A 20,605-nucleotide genomic window follows, 5' to 3' on the forward strand; every position below is an offset into this window, starting at 1 on the left:
GAATAAATGTATACTTACATTAGAGAAAACATCGGCTCAGTAATTATTTCTTGATATATCTACATTGATAAGTTTTCTTTTATTGTTTAAATGAATTATTATGACATGTATGACAATCATAATTTTTGTTTTATTGATTATATGAATTATTATGACTTGTATGATAATTATAAATTTTACTTTATTGATTATATAATTTATATGATTTATTATATCAAATTCTGTTAAAATAGTTATTTCTTCCCGTCCACTCATAGATAAATTGAATTTTCAGTTTGTCTCTTAAAAGGTTAATTATAATGCTTGAAAATATGTCACATATTTTCCTATACCATAATGTCATATAAACTATTATGTGTATACATTTATAAATAATTATTACGGCTTTTTTGTTATGCGCAACCCGTTTTAACCGCTCACCACCTTAACTCACCAGAGGCATTATGTTGGTTTTATTGTGAACGTACGCCTAGGAGGTGAAAAAGTACTGTGAATGGGCACTTTCGCTACTGCCTTGTACCATTACGGTTGGCTTTATTCATGCGGGCAAATATTTGATTTTACCTTTTTTACATAGTTTCGGGGATAAATTTATATTTGATCTATAATAATGAATTATTCTTGAATTATCATACATTTAAAGTTAGTACCAGCCATAACAAAGTTTTATTTTTTGTGAATGAAGAATATTAAATCCAAGTGATGAATAACCAACAATAAGTTCCTATTTAACTTGTCGCGTTTAATAACATTTCCTAAAACAGTTGGTCTGAAAATATAATGATACGACGAACATATGTTTTATTAGTGTTATTTTTCCGTCATGCATATACAATGTTTGGACTGCGCAAATAAAAGGTACGCAAATATACATAGCTATGTGTCTATTTTAAATTTTATGGTAAAGCCCAAAGATTGTTTTAAGAAAAAAGTTATTTGCTTTGTTTTACCTTGGCGGACCATATACAATGTCAAAAATATTGAACTTGGCACAGATACAACCGAAGCATATTGCACGTGGAATAATATTAGCTTGAGTTGGTATGAACCCAGGATTAATACCATGGCTAGTTCATATTATGTTGTATTGATATGGTAGCAAATCTTTGCGCCAAGCGAAGTTTTCTGGGAGTATTCAACCTGAGGAGATATAGTTTAAGTTAGGTACACCCTTGCACATTTCCATAGTGTCTTTCGCAAATATTGCGCGAAATAGCATCACTAGCGCTTTTGGGGTTTGGATACTCTAGAAACATGCCTTTTTGATTGCAATAACAAAAAATATATATTCATATCCGATGGGATACCTTTTAATCAACTATTCAATTAAGCTAAATATTTATAATAAGAGGGAATTGCCGGTGTAAGAATCCAAGGGATTGTACTTAGGGTTTAATTTTGAAAATGATTGGAACAAATTTTTCCAATAGAGAAAATATTGAATGTTCCATTTGGCATTTTACTGAAATTATAATTTTTTTTTAATTTGCGCACATGCTATTTTTTAAGTTGGATCAAACTTGACTAAACTTACTATAATCTGTTCAGTAGTTTAGAACTTACCGGGAAAACGTGACTCGTAATTTTTATATATATAGATAACAGAACTTACAAAATATATTATATTAAATAGTTCAAAAATTTTGAGTGCCGTTATAATAATTGTTAATTTTCTTATGCCTCAGAAGTCCATATGAACTATTCACATAAATACATCCATACAACTGCGATCGATTGGATAAGCAAAGCAAAGCGGCTTATGAGAACAACAACAGCTGCATTTAACGTTAACTAAAGTGAGACAAAAGACGCCGTGTATAAAGCTAAACTATAAAGCTCTACTAGAAACACATTTAATATTTCCAGCAACGGTCTCTTATTAAGTATAGGTCATAACAATTTTTCTACTTAGCAAATTGAACTATTAAAATTTAAGTTAAATTGAACGGACTATATATACATTTAACGCACTATACGAATTGATATAGCTTTTTGAAACCTACTCAAAACAAAACAGATTGCACAGCACTAACGAAAGTCTGTGAATTTCCTGTCATAAAGTATAAAACGTTTTAAGGTGATTAACACATTAATGTGTAATGGTTAACGGTGGCAAACACGCAGATCTTGATCCACTAGTCCTACCAACGCGCAGCCGTAAAATCACAACGAAAATGTTCAAATTACGTGAACGGAACTGTATATTAATGATCGCCGTGCTGGTGCTAACGCCCTGTCTTATCATCTTATTTGTTATGGGTCCAGAACTATCCACCGAACAGTCATTGTCACAACAATTGGCCGAATGTCGTTTCCGTCTGCAGTACCTTGAGTCCATGTATCGATCGCGGCAGGAAGATGTGGCTATACTTTCACAGTATATACATCTAAGTAATGCGACCAAAATGACTTTGTCGTCTGTAGCGCCATTGCCGCCGGTAAATGATATGAACACGAGCACATCAGCAATGCCTGCGTCAGGTTTGCCCACTCTACTGCAATCGTTGAGCCCAGAAGCAAGGCAATTAATTAAAAACGCGACACACTCCCACACAACACAGCTCTTCAGTTCATCTGCTGTCATTAGATTGCCGACGTCCTACAACTTTCTTCCACATTTGCTTGATGATGCAACATCACTGCGTCCGGCTTATATACGTACGAAGGGTCGAACAGATGTTAGCATTGTATTAGGCATACCGACGGTGAGGCGTGAGAAGCAGACGTATTTGGTGAGCACATTGCAGAACCTCATTGAAAACATGAATGAAGAGGAGCAAAATGAGACGTTGATTATTGTGTTCATTGGCGAATCAGAGGAGGAAGTTGTGCATGCAATCGCCAAACAAGTCGAGTTGAACTTCGAAGCGTTTGTGGATTGTGGCCTCATTGATATTATAGCACCATCGCCGTCGTATTATCCAAATTTCGACTCATTGCGTATAACATTACAGGACTCTTTGGAGCGTGTGAAATGGCGTAGTAAGCAAAATTTGGACTTTGCGTACTTGATGTCCTACGCACAATCCAAAGGTAAGACGTTAAAAAATTATTTTAATTCCAGCAAACAGTTAATGATTAATTTGTTATTGTAGCAGTATAAAACAATACCTACATATTAATAGGTTTTTATTAGCTTGGGTTGTTTGTATGTAATGGAATCTTTGAGCTTAATTTTTATCGGTTTCCAGAAGTCTGATCAACTTGAAACTTTGCAGACGTGTCAAGGACCGAAGACAATATCCAATAATTTGATAACAGTTTCTCATTACTTTAAAGGTGGGCGTAACCCCGCCCTTAAATAGTTTAATGTATATATCTTCCAAACCGCTAAAGCTAACTCAACCAAATTTGCTGAGAGGAAGTAATTTTAGCTCTTTTTCATACGCTGTGGAGATGGGCAAAATCCGAAAATAACCACGCTTACTCCTTATATAACAGTTATGTTAAAATATACTAAAAGTGCGATAACTGACGAAATAAATGCGCCATAAGCATTAATTTTCAGGAGGAGGTTTAAAAATTTCTTTAATGCGTGTTTTTTTAGTTTTTTAAACTATAATTTTATTTTTTGTAAATAAAACTAAATATTATACAAAAAAATATTATTGTGAATCGCGTCGTTTTGAAAATTTACTCATGCTAGTGTTGTAACGGTTAAAAACATTCCGAAATGAATTGAGGAATGCTGCCGACTTGAAAGTCCTTGATCCTATGTTTATAAGTGCAAGTCAGTTTTGGTGACATAGACTAGACTGCCGCGGGAATTGAATTTTAATAATAATGTTATGCTCTACGGTCTCGTCTTCCAATCACAAAACTAAAATTTTTTCAGATGTGTGTTTTGTTCAGACTATTCTAAAACTTCTAATGAGATACAAATAGTTCAATTTTACTATTTCACCATAGGTATTCAACCTCCATATTTTAGTTTTATCTGATCAACCCATCTTAACCTCATCAGCCTGCTGCAGTAGTGATATAATTTGCATAAGTGAAACTTGGTTAAATGAATCCATCTCGTCTGGGGAGGTTACAGACAATAATCGAACATAGTGAAGATGCAATTGAGCAGTTATTTATTAAAGTAAAATGTACTAACAGCGACCTCATAGTCGGGTGCACCTATCTACCGCCTCTATCGCCACTTGATTCCTATATCAGCCATACAAATACAATATCGTTCTTAAAATATAAGTATCCTAATTGTAAGTTACTCTCGCTTGGTGATTTTAATTTGCCCAGCAGTTATCCTCAAGCACTCTGCGAAAATGTATTGTATAACGAGATGTCCCTGGTTAATTGTCAACAATTTAATTCAAACTACAACACCAATAACAAAATTCTTGATCTTTGTTTTAGCGATACTAATGTTATAGTCAGCAGAGCAGACCCACTCATCAATGAAGACTATCATCATCCAGCATTGGAAATACATGCTGATATCCAAGCTAATCTCAAGAAAAATATTTCTCTCAGACTGATATTCAACGAAGCAGACTACATTGGGTTGAATGAATTTTTTATGTCCAGCAACTGAATAGAATTGTATCAAATTACAGCCTTGGATGATAAAGTTACCTGGTTTTATGACAAATTATATTAAGGGATCGAGCTATACGTACCTACTCGCTACAAAAAGTCTAATAATTTTCCCACATGGTTTTCAAATGAATTGATTTATGAAATCAAAAAAAAAAACAGCAGCACACACTAGATATAAAAAAACTAAATATCGTTATTACTACAACGTTTTTCGCAGACTTCGGCGTGAGTGTAAAAACATTAATGAAAAGTGTTACAAAGTCTACTTAACTAAAACTGAACATATGATAAAAAATAATGCCAGCAGTTTTTGGAGCTTCGTCAAGAACAGAAGAAAAAGTGACACTGAAATCCCATCTACAGTTCACTGGAACGACTTTACTGCTGACAACGGACAGAAAGTCTGCGATTTGTTTGCCTCCTTCTTCAAAAGCACTTATCTTCACGACATCAACAACAACCAGACTTCAACAAGTCCTAGTCGTACCTCAAGACATGACGTAAATCTTTCTGAACTAAATGTATCATACGATGACGTGTACAAACAATTGAGGAAACTTGATTCCAAAAAAGGAGCCGGTCTTGATAAACTGCCCAATCAGTTCTTGAGAAACTGCGCAGCTGGACTCGCAGAGCCGTTTACACATCTATTTAGTGAGTCATTGGAATCAGGCATGTTTCCATCAGCATGGAAGATCTCATTTATTAGTCCTATACATAAGTCCGGATCCAGATGGGATGTATCCAACTACAGGCCAATCTGTATTCAATCGTCGTTGTCTAAACTATTTGAAAAAATAGTTCTAACCCAGATCACCACAGCATTTCAGAATATAATATGTTCAAGGCAACATGGATTCATCCACCACTGCCAATCTCTATTTATATACTACCTACGTTCTGGATGCAATGAACCATGGTCTCAGTACTCACACTATCTACACTGACTTCTCCAAAGCCTTTGATATAGTAGACGACGAGACGTTTATTAATAAACTAAATTTTTACGGAGTTAGAGATAAAGCTTTAGATTGGATACGATCTTATCTATCAGGTAGAACCCTACAGGTCCGCGTAAACGGTTATATCTCAAGTGAGTATGAAGTACCGTCTGTTGTTCCACAAGGCTCTCACCTAGGACGCATTTTCTTCATTATATTTATTATTGATATTGGTGATAATTTCAGTTCTGAATATCTTATGTTTGCAGACGATCTAAAAGGATTCAGAAGGATAAACAGCATCGAAGATACGGTCAGTCTCCAGCGTGATACAATTGGTGCAATTTAAATAAATTAAAACTAAATAAAAGTAAATGTGGTACAGCCTCTCTCGCTCACACTCTCAGCATCTGCTAGCATACAGCCTTCACCTCTACACCACCTAACAGAGGTTTCTTCTGTGAAGGACCTAGGTGTGATAGTCGACAATAAGCTCAACTTTATTGAGCATATAAGCAAAACAATATCAAAAGCTTTTCAAACGCTTGGATTTATACTAAGAACAGGTAGAGAGTTCAGCGATGTACATACAATTCTATACCTTTTCAACTCCCTCGTTCGTCCGATCCTGGAATACAGCAGCATTATATGGTCAAATTACACCCAGGTACTAGTCGTCAGGGTTGAAAAAATTCAAAGAAAATTTTGTAAATTTATTGCATACTACATGTACACCCGGGGTTCGCTGATGAGCACAGGAGATGTCTACAAGCATTTCAACATCGTCAATCTACTTAACCGTAGACAAGCTGTTGATCTGACATTCTTCTATAAAGTAATTAACGGATTAATAATGTCAGTTTCTTGAACAATTCCAGTTTACTGCACATAGACCAGGGCTAAGAAATGCTAGACTGTTAACCGCATTCAGAACAACTAAAAGCTATGTCTACCATGGGCCTAGAACTACTACTACTACTTTTAACTCAAAGATCCGCGAATTGTTAATGAATAAATAACCATAACTCACTTATGTAATACGTTAAAAAGTGTTTATCTATCTTTATGTATATAGCCGATCGGCGTTTGTTATTGAAATAAATAAATAATCTAAATAATAAATAAATAAATTTTTCCAGTACCGATAAAAATAATTAGAAACCTTACCTTTTCAGGCACATTCTACGTCCAATTGGAAGACGATATATTGGCCAAATCACATTTTATTACCGCCATGAAAAAGTATGCTATAACCAAGAGCGCTCTAACAAAACCCGACCAGCCTTCGTGGTTTTTGCTCGACTTTTGTCAATTGGGTTTCATTGGTAAAATGTTTAAATCGGCCGAATTGCCATATCTAATTACATATTTCCAAATGTTCTATAATGATAAACCAGTCGATTGGTTGCTACACTATTTTATCGAGTCAAAAGTATGTCGCTCTGACAAAGATCAAAAGCACTGCAATTTGGAACGAGCCAAATATTGGCTGCACTATCGGCCATCACTATTCCAACACATCGGCACTAGTTCTTCACTCAAGGGAAAAGTGCAAAAATTGAAGGATAAACAATTTGGCTCCAAAGTACCAGCATTTCATCCGCACATGCATAATCCACCAGCAAAGGTTCGATCGAATATTGTCGCCTACAAAAACTATTTGCTAAAGCGCGCATATCGTGGTGAAACATACTTTTGGGGTTTACTGCCTCAACCTGGTGATTTGGTGAGCTTCATATTTGAAAAGCCAACACTACTACGACGTTATCTCTTTCGTAGCGGTAATAGTGAACATCCATCGGATCGATTCTACAACACTACCGTTGAAGTGTTACCTGCCGATACTTTAAGCGAAAATTCATCCGTATGGAGTGTGTACAATTCTACAACGGATGAATTTCTCATAGTGGGTGCATTCGATGGTTTCGGTGTCGCAGAGGGAGCAATCGATGCAAGAATTGGCGCCATCAAAGAGATACGTTTACATGTACATGGTGACAGCGAGAATTGGGCGCTTTTGAGTGAAATTGATTTCGAAACGAGCAATGGTGCGGGCAGCGGTGCCGATAAGTCTTTCACGACCAGCTGATTGTTACAACATCGGAGCTATACCATTGCGGGAAATATAAAAACGAATCCGAGCTAAAAGGGGTCATTGAAAAAAACTTGTCGAAGATAGGCTTACATCAACGAACTTCCACCAAGCGTTGGTATGTAGAAAAACTGACAAACGAAACGAAATGAAAAAAAAAGAAAATATTGCTTGTTGCACTGATGGTATAACCAAACTGAATTCAGAATTAATTTATGCATAGCGACATGCATAAATAGCTTAACGAAAAAAATATTTGTGACCAAATAAAATTGAACATAAAGTATGTTGATTAATTAATGGGTAAAATTTTACAGCAACTATTGTAAAACACATAGTTTACATAATTATGGCATCCTCTTTTATTGTGCGAAATGTGTTGTTTCTCTGTTGTTTATTATTAATTTGATATTAATATACCTAGTTGCTAAGCCGGAACGATTTCGTGATATTTATAAACCCTATACAAATTAGTTGTTTACTATATTCTATCTCGAATATTTTTCCTTCTTTTTACAACCAAATTGAACTCGAAATTTTTTGTTTTTAGATTCATAGAAACGAAGTAGACACATATAATTAATCTTTGGGAAAACTTTTCATACATAATTATATGTACATACCTATATATTCGAGTATATGCATTTTCATCATATTTTATCGTAAATTCTCTAGCCATAAGAAAAGGTAATTGTGGATCTGTGCCTATGGGGTATTTCCAAAAATGCATCAAGCGAAGTGTATTTGAGTTCATTATATAATTGGCTATACCCTGCATTTCCATTAAATCACATTTGCCGAAATCGAAATCAGTTCAAGACCTTGATTTCGATGCTAAGAAGTTTTTTGATTTCGAGAGTGCTTGTTTCCATGCTAAAAGTTCAAAAAGTTGTTTTTCTTTTCAAACCGGAGTAGAGGCAAGCTTGAAGTGGAAACCAACTTTTTTCTGTTGAATTATCGTAATTCTCTAAGTTGAATTTATATAGGTACATACATACGTATATGTCACCGTACTTCCTTTGCTTTAATGCGTAAAGATGTGAAAATATTTTGGATTCTGTTGAGATTTTTTACTTAAAATTAAAAAAAAGATTAAAAAACACTTAAATGTAAGACCTTAATGTACAGTAAAAATATATTCATATTGTCAAATAGATAAAAGTTTAGACTTTAAAGCTTCGTGGAAATCATTAGAAGGTCCATATTTTGCAAGTCCGTGTTCGAATTTTGACACATATAGCTTGTAATCTAAATATCATTGAAAATGTTAGTAAAACAATTGGATATAAGTGGTAAAAAGAATATAACAATAAAACAAACTTTTCTTTTGCAAAGTATTCATAACACAACTCTTTTTATAGAAAATATTCAAGTATATATGTATAAAATAACCGTGTGAACTCATTTCTAAAACCATTCTGAATTAATTGTGCATAACTAGTTGGTACAATTGATTTAAAAATATTTCATTTAAACATACTCGTATGTAAAAACATTTAATATAATTAGACAATTTTAGAAGAAAGGAATATAAATATAACATATAAATTAAGAAGTTTCTAGCATTGATTTTATATTGTGAAATAAAATCCAGCTTCTGTATAAATTATATTAAATAGAATTATATGTACTACTTTGGTATTATTTTCTGCTTAGAGTTTAAGAACGTAATTTTTTGTAACAGAACTAATAAATTACTCATTAAAAAATTTGTAAAGTGCGCGTAAATTGCACTCTCTTCAAGAGTGTAGATATTAAATGCAAAGTATAATGTTTGCTTCGGTTAAACCATATGCATTAACTTTCTAAATAAATTAACACCGCGTTTACTATTTTCAAGGTCACATATAGTGTTACAGCCTAAAAAATGTCGAAAATTAAAAAAAAAAACTTCTGTATCGATATCGTGAAATTAATTTAGTCAAATTAAATATTTTTTTAACTATACGAGATCTCTGATGGCGCTATACCAAAGGTCCTCCACTCCTGAATACGACTATATTTTGGCCCGCCAAAATTAAATTTATTTGATCAGATCAAAAAACGGATAGATCATTGTATGTAGAGTTATATACAGAAGAGCCAAAAAAAATTATGATCATGGATCATTTGTCTTCGAGTAAACTGATCAAGCTGAATGAACTGAGCGGTTACACTTTAAATGGTTGTAACTCAAAAACTCTTTGAGATATCGATTTACATTTTAGTACGTTATTTTTAAAGGTATAAATTATCGAAATATGGAATCTCTAAAAAATCAATTTTTTTTTTTTAATTTCCCACTAGGTGTGCCCCTTAAGAAGGAATCACCATTAACCAAATTAAATATAATCATATGAATATTTAATCAATTTAAGAATTTGTATATAACACTTAGTCACCTTTGAAATACATTAAATTGATTGTACGCTTTATCAAGAATTTTAAAACATTTTACCCAAAAGTAGTTCATTAATTATATTTTTGTATTTCCATTCCATCATGCTGACAAGCTAGCACCGATATTTTTAATTTTATTGGCACTATATTTAATTTAAAAAAAAAACTATTTCCATAACATTTGATATTAAATCTAGATTCCTTTCCAGAGGTGTCTATATATGAAATAAATTATCTGATAAATATTTTGAATTCTAAAATTCAAACACTATAAGAATCTTTTGAAGGTTTGGAGTTATGTTTTAGCAATGACACTTCCTCTCGAGTGCTAGAAGGACAGATATATTTTTATTAAGTATATACGTATTTTTATAGGGTGTTCATGGCAATAACGGCCTCAGAATAGACAACCTGCAAGTGACGTAAACTTCCATAACAAATATAGTAACATTGAAAAAAACGGAGCCCGTAATCATAAGTTTTATTTTAAAAATTACATAATAATGATTATATATTGAGTGCTAAAATTTCCTTCACCGATAATAAAATAAATAAATAAATAATTATTAATATTTTTAAACAAATAATCATTACTTTTGATTTTATTTTTTATATTTTTCTTAGAATAGAACTCATTTTTACTTCACAGGTTTCTTAATCTATATCTTTCTTTTCTATTTTTTAATAACAGAAAATTCTTTTTGAATATCTTTTCATATTTCATATCCGATAGCGATACAATTTGTAAAAGTAATGCAAACCAGAACATATTTACTATGAGTAAAATTTTCGGTAGATATTAGATTTTTTCTAATTTTCTGAAGGACCGAAAGGAAACAATACCATAACATAAATTTGATCCTTGATATTTGTTCTAAAAGGACATGCAACGAAGTTAGCAAAAAACTTCATTAGACATCTGTGATCTAAAATTGAGTTTTACTTTTTTTTTGCTAAAAAATAATGATTTATTCTAAAATTAATCAAAATTTATCATTATCGGTGAAGGAAATTATAAAAATCCGAAATTAAAAAATCATCACCCAAATTCTGAGATTGTCGGAAAAGGATTGACATTATCTGTTTTTGTATGTCGATTGTAACGGTCCCTGAAAAAAACTAATTGTTGACTTAGTACGAAAATACGGTATTCAATATATATTTTCATAGTATCTGCGAGGAGTGATGTAAATATAAACGTCTTTTATGGGATAAAAGTAAAGAGTTTGCTTTAACGGCAAATATATTATGCTGTGTTTCGTCTTTGATTCGATTGCAATTAAATTTTTTAGCACTTTTGAAAGCAAAACGCATTTTAAATTTGCACTTTTCACAACGTAAAAGTTAATAACGAAAATGTAACACCCAAATTTACAAGTGATAGTGATATCCTTCAACCAAAAGCAGATGATTGACTTGAACCAAAATAGACTACTCACTGGTACTAGACATCAAAGATGGTAGTCAGAAATAATAATAGCATCGTTAGTTTTCAATGCATACAGTTGTGGTTTTGATGATAAAACAAATGCATTGATATAATACCCTTCACAAATCCAAAGTTTCCCTACAAGAACTTGATTCCGATCGTTCAATTTGTATGGCAGCTATATGATATAGCGATCTGATCTGACCAATTTCTGCGGTTAATAATTTGTTGCCTTAAGCGATAACTCGTGCCTAATTTCGTGAAGATACCTCGTCAAATGAAAAAGTTTTTCATGCAAGCACTTTACTCCGATCGTTCAGTTAATATGGCAGCTATATGCTATAGTCATCTGATCTAAACGATTTCTTCAGAGATTACATTGTTGCCTTAGAAAAGAACTCATGCCAAATTTCGTGGATACCTCGTCAAATGAAAGAGTTTCGGGTTGTTCAGTTTGAATGGCAGCTATATGCTATAATGATCCGATATCAGCAAATGAGCAGCTTCTTGGTGAGGAAAGAACATGTATAGCTCAAAAACTGAGGGCCTAGTTCGTATATATATAGACTGACGGACGGACAGGCAGGCAGACGGGCATGGCTAAATCAACTCAGCTCATCATACTGATCAATTATGTATATATTTTATAGGGTCACCGACGTTTCCTTCTGGGTGTTACACACTTCGTGGCAAACTTAATATACCCTGATCATGGTATACAAAAGAAAGTTGTCTGATATTAACTGAAGTACAAAATGTTCTCGAATAATTAAAATAAGCGCATAGAAATATAGAATCGTAAATATTAAAAAACCCCGCTTTTGTATAAAATTATTAATACGTTATTTACAAATACATAACTCTTGTTTAAATGCATACATTAACTATGAAGTGAGGCTGGTAACTATTGTAGTTTTACATAGAAATTGTCAACGAAAGTTTACATTATTTATAAAATAATACGAAAGGAATATATACGCATACAATATTTGTAATTATCAAAATAGATTTGTTTGTTGAAAAACTCGTGTGTAGAGTTTCAACTTCGGAAATGGTTCTTTAATACAAACAGAAAACCAAAACAAATTGAAAATGTCATTGATATTTATTTTTTTAACATTTATTATTATATAAACGAAAATAATTAAACCTTTTGTATCATAATTTATTTTCACTTGGAAGCTATACTGCTGATATTTAATTAAAAACTAATAATAAAAATCGGTGTAAATACATAAATAGTGTCATACGCTGTATTGTGAAATAACTCGAAACAAACACCTAAATGCTATGAAAATAGGCAATATGCTTTGTATTTGATGTCTGCTTTTAGCAATCGTGTAATTATTTGTTGATGTAGTTGAGTTTCGAGTTAGTAAAGTACTAAAATCATTAGAGTACAGTTTATATATGTGTTAATAAATAAATATGATTGTTAAAAAACCCACAATAATGAGTTTTATTCGAATCCAGATTAGAGATCAGTGGACTATATTTATTGCAAAAATATCGAATTGAAAATACGACTTTCTAATTTTTCATCAATATTCATATACATACGTTTTATTATATTTAAATTTATTTTGCGTTCGTCGAATATGTAATAAATATGTATGTATAATAATAGTAAATAGTTTTAAAGTTTATGTAATTTGAAGTGTAACATTTGATGTTTAATACTTCGATTATAATTAAATAATTTGTTTTTGTTGTTTTAATAAAAAAACTTGGTTTTTAACAATGATTTTACTTTGCGTTGCAATTATTTACTTTTTTCTCTTTTGAATTCAATCGATTGAATCGCGTGGGCAAAGTGTAAAGCCTAAAAGATTGCCACAATCAGTCAAAGCGACCTCAAGCAAATGCAGCAGAAGTGTGGGCTGTTATGTCTACTTCATTTTCCACAGCGGATCGAGCTCGTTTAGTGGATCCTTAATTTCTTCCTTCTCCTTCGAAGCAATCTGAGGTGCAATCTTCATTTGATAAGAGGTCATGATGCCGCCTAGAATGATTAAAGAGGGTTGAGTACAGGTATGTGCATGTATGTACAAATATTTTAATTACGTTTATTGAGAACATCATGCGCATGATTGAGAACAATTTGCATTGATTGCTCCAAAGTCTCCATATCACGCAAAGCATTCTGCCGTTGCATACATATACGGTACCAAATATCGACGACATCTGCAAAATTATACAAATAATAAAATATTTTGACCACATATGCAAAACATTGCTATATTTATACTTATGAGTACTGGTCGAACTGTTTGTAAAGCTAAGATAGCGCAAATTGCTATGGCAATAAGTTGTGAACGTTCAGAACCAGTTAAGCAATTCATTATTAATGGCGAGGTTGGTGTGTTAAACTCCAGGCAGCGTTGTTGATGCGCCTGCAAAGCGTTGCGTGCAATGCCTATAGTTTGCGAAGGTAAGCTATAGAAGAGATGAATTAGTTCAGATATCATAAATTCATTGAATATGTGTTAAAATCATGTTTATCTACCTTTTGGTCCAAGTTTTGATTTGCAGCACCGACAAACCAATTATCGCATCAGCGCCGTGCATCGACAATTTTAGGTTATATTCCACGCAATGGGACAAAGTAGTTACTTTAACACATTTCACAGTAAAATCATCGTAATGGTTTTCAACCTCACACTTCTGTGGCCAGTAAGGATCCAACATCTGACAATATTTGGCAAAATTGATTATATATTGAAGAAAACAAATTTTTCTACTACTCACCTCATTTGGTGTATGCAAGCAACAGACTGTACGCACTTTTTGCGACCAAATCATAGACCAAAAATCATTGATGGTGTTTTGCTGAGGGGTTTGTGCTATTATCAGGTTCGGACAGCCAGTGCCAAGATTCTAAAAACATTTACCGTTACATATCTATATTTTGTTTGAACAAATCTCCAAGTAGAGTAATACCTTGATATATGTGGCATTTATGTAGTCGTCCGTGTCTTTATCCAATTTTACGCGTGCATGATCATATGGAATGCAGTCTAGAGAACGATTCTTCTCTGGAAACAATTTAGCAATTGTTGTTGTACGTTTATTGGTCTCCTTAGCAAGTAGATCTTGTAGCTCCTTCCATTTCGCTGACAATTGTGTATTTCCGTTTAGCATTTTTACATTGAGACTCTCGATTATCTTCTCGTAACGCTCAACCTCTTTGTGAAAGTATTTCAAAATATTGTCGTCGTTAAATGGATCGAAAGGTTTTAACTGGAAAGTTGTGGAATTTGTGGATAAATTGGAATGTTTATCTGACGGCTGTTCGTTACGCACAGAAACCGAGTCCCAATCGAAGTTCGTATCAAGCGAACTCAAATCTGAGCAAATGGAAAGATTATCAAAACTGGGTTTTCGTGTAGCCGGCGAATTAATAGGCGAACCTCCGGTTTTTGCATTTGCTAACGGGGGTGAATGGGGTGCAGTTAGAGTTGGTGGCACCTCTGCCTGATTGGGTGGAGTTATTGGCGCTGCTAATGTTGTTGTAGAGTGTTTCTGCGGTGTTGCCTAAAAGTGCTTTGTGTGAGAAAGACTACGTATGTGTGAGCTAATGTTTAGTTACCTCTTCTTTTGGCTTAACTTCAACGGCCACTTGGCTACTTGGCGGACTCGCTACAATTTCTGGCTTCAATACTGGCTGCGGCAATATGGGCGGTGGTACGGCTAGCCCAGAGCCGGAAAAATCTATATCAGTCAACAAATCAATATTGGTTGACTTCTTAATGGGTTTCACCGTGGGTTTTGTCTCAACGTTAGACTGTGGCGGAGCTGTGCCGGCCTTTACATCTTTTGTAGGTGCGGGACTCTCTATCTTTGGTGGCATTGCCGCTTGTGTTGCACCGAAGGAGTACTCGGAGGCACTTTTTGTTGTATGTGTGGGCGCTATAGAAGCAGCACCACTTTGTATATAAGTGGAATGTTGTTGTTGGTAATTGGTTTGTTGCGGCTTTTGCTGCTGCTGCTGTTGTTGTGCCGCAGCTAGTGACTGTTGTTGATGTTGTTGTTGCTGCTGCAGTTGTAAGACGTAAGGAGATGCAATGCCTTGGCTTTGATAACCATACGGGGCCGAGTAGTAACTTAAATTAGACGATTTATCTGTGTTCGGTGCATCGGCCGCTGTTGCAACAGCCGGTGCCACAGTTTGTTTAGTATGGGATATAACAGGTGACTGAAAAACGTGATAAATTTAAAATCAGGCTTCTTGTAATTGACAAGTTTAACTCACATCAAAACCAGTTGCAACATTTATCTTGTTCGCATTTTCTGAGTCAGTAGTACCAACGGTGACAGATTGTGGTGTGCTTGACGATGTATATTTCCCACAATACTTATTATTAGCCTGCTGATAACCACTGCCGTATTCATATTGACCCGTTTGTGGATTGTAGCTATATCCGGGATGTTTAGTGACCGTAGAGTAAGGCTGCATATTAGTTGCAGCGTTTGGTGTAGCAGAGGTGATCTGAACTCCCGGTTGAGCAGGCGCGAGAATTGAGCTAGTTTCACTATTAGCAACGTTTACTGTACCATTAGCATGTGGATAAATAGGTTGTTGTTGTTTAGGAGGCTGATGCTGTTGTGGTTGTTGCTGTTGTTGTGGAAACTGCTGTAAAGTATTGTTCGGCTGGTTTTGAGATGCTGGCGCATTGCTGTTGGCTGCTCCTGAATAAGGGGATTGCTGCCAAGTATTCACAGCATACGGCGCTTGCAGCTCCAGCGGTGCTATGCCACAGGCCGTTTTGGCACTATCCGATTGGGTAGTTGCTACATATAGGGGATGTGAGGTGGGTATGCCAAAGTTAGCTCCTGCCACTTGGGAATACGATTGTTGATACTGAAAAACAAGAGAGTATATTACAAATAACCGTTTAAATGTTTATGATAATTTTGAGTACTCATACATTAGTCATTTGATTGGTGTAGTTATTTGTTTGCTGAGGTGGCGCTGCACTGGTTCCAGGGGGCGGACTGGCGAAAGCTCCCTGCACCGACGATTGTGCTATAAAAGTCTTTGTCGCATCAGCGTTAGTATTATAAGAGTATGCGTTGCTGGTAGGTCCAGTAGACGGTGGAATATTTGAACCAGCTACTAAGCTTTGCTGCGTTGGCATTAAAGTACTTGCATTTGTTCCATAAGCTCCAATAGGATTTAGAGATAACGACTGCTGCCCATAATTTACAGTGCCACCCACAGCTTGCTGCATCAGCTGCTGTTGTTGTTGTTGTTGTTGTTGGATGTACAGGATTTGTTGTTGCTGAGTGTGTCCTATACCGGCGGTATTATTGTAACTACCCGTTAAATTTGGTACATTTGCATTCACGTTGGCAAATTGAGAGTTTGGAGATGCTTGCAATTTGTAAGCTGGCGGAGCAATGTTTTGCTGTTGTTGTTGGTACATTGGATTTGTATAGCCGGCGATGTTAGGATCATAATATTGTTGTTGTTGTAAGCTATATGGTGGTGGCGGTTCGTTAGGCGCCACCGCTGGTACAGCTCCAGTAGGATTCATGACGTGCGTAGTGTAGGGATTACCGGAGGAACAAACAGCTTGTGTAGGATTTTCTGAACCTAAAGGATTGGGACGAACTGGCGGAATGTATTGAGCGGTTTGATGTGCTGTGTTACTTGATATACCATCGGATACGCCGGCTGCAGCTATGCTACTTGCTGTGGTGTTTTTAGATTTCAAATAATCACGTAATTTGGGGGTTATCGACGTTGTTGGAGCAGACGAAGTAATTGTTGTGGCTGGTTTTGCAGTATTTGCGTTTGGATTAGTTGTTTTATGCTGATTTTTCAGTCGTTGCTGACGTTCCTCCGATTGCACATCACGTGCTGCCTTTAACCGGGTCAACAGTTTCTGAACATTTCCTGTAAAGTGAAATTATTAGCGGCTCTAAAATGAATACAAATTTCCAAATTGCTGCTTACCTGACAACTTTTTATAAAATTCCAACCCCTTTGCAGATTTGGCTAATAAATCTTCGTATACATCGTAAGAGGCAGCTAAAGATGAGAAGAATGCTTCACGTTTATGCTTAACATCAGTAAGCGTTTTCAGTATTGGCGCAGCTTTGGCATAAGCTTCTGTCAGCGCTTGTAAAATATTCTCTTGAGCAAGCATGTTTTGATCCAAAAGCTGCGTTAGACGTTCATGTTTAGCTAACTCACGGTCAAAGAGTAGTTGAAGACCCTCATCGCTGCCATGTGCAATTACTTTAGCTGTGATATCATCCTCATTCACTGCGATGCGTAAATCAGCATGAAATTGTGCACGTTGTGCTTTCATTTCATTAGCTTTGTTTAAAATTAATTTAACATCTTTAAAAACTTCCGTTGTGTTAAGTTCTGCACTTAATTTCGGCACAGATTGCTGTATCTCGTTTAGAGGACGCGATAGTATTTTTAAATTATTCACATGTAGCTCCATTGCATTCCTTAGTGTGTCATTAGACTCACCAGCGCGCGAATGTGCTTCGGTATATTTTTGAAATTCACGCGTCAACTCGGTTATGTGTGGATTGGGTGTTCTTTGCACGCCAATAAGCTTTTGAAATTCACTTTCTTGATTATCTTCTTCGGCGAGAATGGTGGCTATCTCTTTCAAATTTGATTCAACATCGGTACATATCTCAGCTAATTGGGACATGGCGGAAATTAGATCCGCTATTGCTGTTTTGTTTGCATTTAACTCTGCACATCGGTCGACAATTCCTTGTGGAATTTTGTTGGCTCTTTCTTCATTAATATTAAGATTATCCAAGTTGAGGGAACTCATGAAACTTGCCAGTTCAGCATCTTTCTCCTCTATGCTAGAGCCAAATTTACGCAATAACTTTGCTTTTTCTTCACTATATAACGAACTAGCTACGTGTGCCTTCATTGGTACAAGGCGTGCAAAGATATCTTCTCCAGCTACCTCTGGGTCGGTGACACTAAAACTTGTGCCGTTTACTAAATTTGCTCCTTGTATTGTAGGTATAGAAGACAATTCCGGCACTGCTTCGTGATAAATAAACTCATTTTCGTTCTTAGCATTTTTTCGTTTTCCTTCTACAACATCAGCGGTGAATATAAGCGATTCGTTAATTTCCTTTTGATCGGGTAAACCTTTAGACTCTTTACGAGCTTCTTCCAACTTATCCGCAGCAGCCTATAGATACAATTATTCGTCATTTGTTGCTTATTGTATTATATTAAAATTACCTGATAAAGTGTTACTCTTTCTCCCATTTTCTGCTGCTCTTCTGCCTGTTGTCCTTGATACAAATATAATATGCAGTTTAGGTAGGATATTTTAAAGCGCACATATTTCTTCCAAAGCTTAAACACAGAACTGTCAACAACTTGTGCTACTTGTCCATCATCACCACCTGTTAGTAGGGCGGTTAGTGCGGCGCCATAGTAAACTACTATTTGTGCTGTAACCTTTGCCACAATATTGGGCTTCCGATTGTCTATCAATGATTTTTCTAAAATACACTCTTGCGCCTGAGCAAATGACACTTGTTGCATGAAAACCAGCAATTCATTTGCCATGAAATCGCCACCGCCGTTAACATTACTATAATGCTCACGCAACTCGCCAAAAGCCCAAGCCGCACATTGAAAATGTGTACAAGCCAATTTCATACCATCCACGTCCCCGCGAGTCACTGATGCACCCATTTGTGTATGAGAAGCTGCGATATTGAAAAGAACAGCGGCCATCTCGTAGCGCAATTGTGTAAATTCGTTTACATTGCTTTGGTACAGATCTTTCCAAGTGAAGGTGAACAAGCTACGCTCAGCCAATTGGGGGAATCGGTTTTGTAATGAGTGTAGTTGACAATAGTAACGCTTTAGGATCGTACATTTATCTTTACCGGGATGTAAAGCTTGGTTTCTAAGCGTTTCCAAAGTGAAAACTTCTTTGGAGTATGCTTCAGGGTCTTCTTGGTAAAATTCGGCAATGTACTAAAAAAAATAACAATTACAACTTAATTTAATATGGTAAGTTAAAAATGAGTCTACCGGGATTTTTTTCTGATATTGTAATAATTAAAGTTGTAACTATTATATATAAAGTAAATAAAAGGTAACTTAGAAAAATTAAAAATTAAGTACAACAAAATTATTTTAGTATTGCCGTCGTAATAAACGCGCAAAGGACAGGCAAGAATTCAGCCGAAATTAGTTTAGTAAACTATGTAGTTATCACAATTACGACTAAATAATGTTTGGCAGAATAATAAAAAACGTATTTAACTTGATGACTCAGTTCTTATATCTTCACGACCAATTTTGCTATACACCACACCACCACACAGTTTTATTCTGTTCTATCTGAAAATCTAAAGTTTTGACTACAAATATTATTGCTTTCTAACAGCGAAAATAATTGCTTTATATTTGTTGTGATTAAGCAGCTAAATTTATGATTACTTCAATAATACAATTTTCGGTCAACCTATATTAAAAGTTCAACAATAAAACACCCAAGTATCCACCTGTAATTTCTCACCTTTTTTAAATTGGCGAAGGAAGTGCCAGTTGGACTGGTTTTAAGAACAAACCATAGCATATGGAGACGTGGCACAGCCTCCATTATAAAATAATATTATTTTTTCCGGTTTTAGCAATAATATGTTGAAATTTCTGAACTAAAATCTATATTAGCAATTTTTCGATAAACTAACAATTAGGAAACAATGACTGCACTGAAAATGCAATTTAACCGGGTTGATTTGTGGCTATGACAAGGTTGCAATTATACATACTATTTTGGTAGTACTATTTTCTAGGCCAGATTCTACTGATTATTATTGAGTATTTAGATGTTCTTTATACAATAATATTTCTTCTTGATATATAATTATAGAGGTCTGAGTATAAAGTTTTAAACATAAACCATAGCTCTCACATAATAAAAGAACTAAGCACTTAAATGACATATTGTTAATCATCAGCTGTTTACAATTTTGAAGAAAAAGTATGTATGACGACTCCTTGTTTTTATTAAACTAAGCTTAGCTTCATTCTACGTTCCTTGATCTAAGCTATCCTGCGAGATACGTAAATAAAAAATTAATGTATTTCATTTTAAACATGAGAAAATTATCAAAACCAGCCGAACGGAACAAATAAGTAAATACCACTAGGATTTGGGTTCTAGTCCGTGCTTAATAATTTATAATGGCAAACAGCACCAC

The 20,605-nt window shown here is 34.9% G+C and overlaps 2 protein-coding genes across 4 annotated transcripts; one reads left to right on the top strand and one right to left on the bottom strand.

Moving 5' to 3' along the window:
- The first annotated feature begins 505 nt into the window (after positions 1–505).
- Mgat4a (alpha-1,3-mannosyl-glycoprotein 4-beta-N-acetylglucosaminyltransferase a) lies at positions 506–11,485 on the top strand. Its single transcript, XM_014245073.3, has 3 exons — positions 506–858; positions 1,686–3,033; positions 6,662–11,485. The coding sequence occupies exons 2-3, from the start codon at positions 2,100–2,102 to the stop codon at positions 7,573–7,575; spliced, it is 1,848 nt and encodes a 615-aa protein (XP_014100548.2). The 5' UTR covers positions 506–858; positions 1,686–2,099; the 3' UTR covers positions 7,576–11,485.
- Positions 11,486–12,913: 1,428 nt separating this feature from the next.
- On the bottom strand, positions 12,914–20,117 carry mop (tyrosine-protein phosphatase non-receptor type protein myopic). 3 transcript variants are annotated; one of them, XM_014245075.3, is made up of 13 exons: positions 19,918–20,117; positions 18,621–19,370; positions 17,346–18,567; positions 16,315–17,285; positions 15,639–16,247; positions 14,976–15,581; positions 14,797–14,920; positions 14,327–14,733; positions 14,135–14,263; positions 13,893–14,074; positions 13,635–13,822; positions 13,451–13,570; positions 12,914–13,388 (listed from the first exon to the last, which is right to left on the bottom strand). In XM_014245075.3, exons 1-13 carry the CDS (start codon positions 19,999–20,001, stop codon positions 13,276–13,278), a joined length of 5,505 nt encoding a protein of 1,834 aa, XP_014100550.2. In that variant the 5' UTR covers positions 20,002–20,117; the 3' UTR covers positions 12,914–13,275. The 3 variants fall into 3 exon arrangements, with proteins under 3 accessions (XP_014100550.2, XP_036226729.2, XP_014100549.2); XM_036370836.2 differs by having other exon boundaries at positions 14,327–14,626; positions 14,690–14,920; XM_014245074.3 differs by having other exon boundaries at positions 14,327–14,920.
- Positions 20,118–20,605: the final 488 nt, after the last annotated feature.

Source organism: Bactrocera oleae, chromosome 6 (assembly GCF_042242935.1).
Source record: "Bactrocera oleae isolate idBacOlea1 chromosome 6, idBacOlea1, whole genome shotgun sequence".
NCBI lineage: Eukaryota > Metazoa > Arthropoda > Insecta > Diptera > Tephritidae > Bactrocera > Bactrocera oleae.

Bases quoted from the DNA above. Each gene is read 5' to 3' on its own strand.
- Mgat4a (XM_014245073.3), top strand. From the start codon at position 2,100: ATGGTTAACGGTGGCAAACACGCAGATCTTGATCCACTAGTCCTACCA. The intron at 3,034-6,661 runs GTAAGACGTTAA...TTACCTTTTCAG, and splicing joins GTCCTACGCACAATCCAAAG to GCACATTCTACGTCCAATTG.
- mop (XM_014245074.3), bottom strand. From the start codon at position 20,001: ATGGAGGCTGTGCCACGTCTCCATATGCTATGGTTTGTTCTTAAAACC. The intron at 17,286-17,345 runs GTAAGCAGCAAT...TTCACTTTACAG, and splicing joins ATTTTATAAAAAGTTGTCAG to GAAATGTTCAGAAACTGTTG. The intron at 14,264-14,326 runs GTATTACTCTAC...AAATGTTTTTAG, and splicing joins TAAATGCCACATATATCAAG to AATCTTGGCACTGGCTGTCC.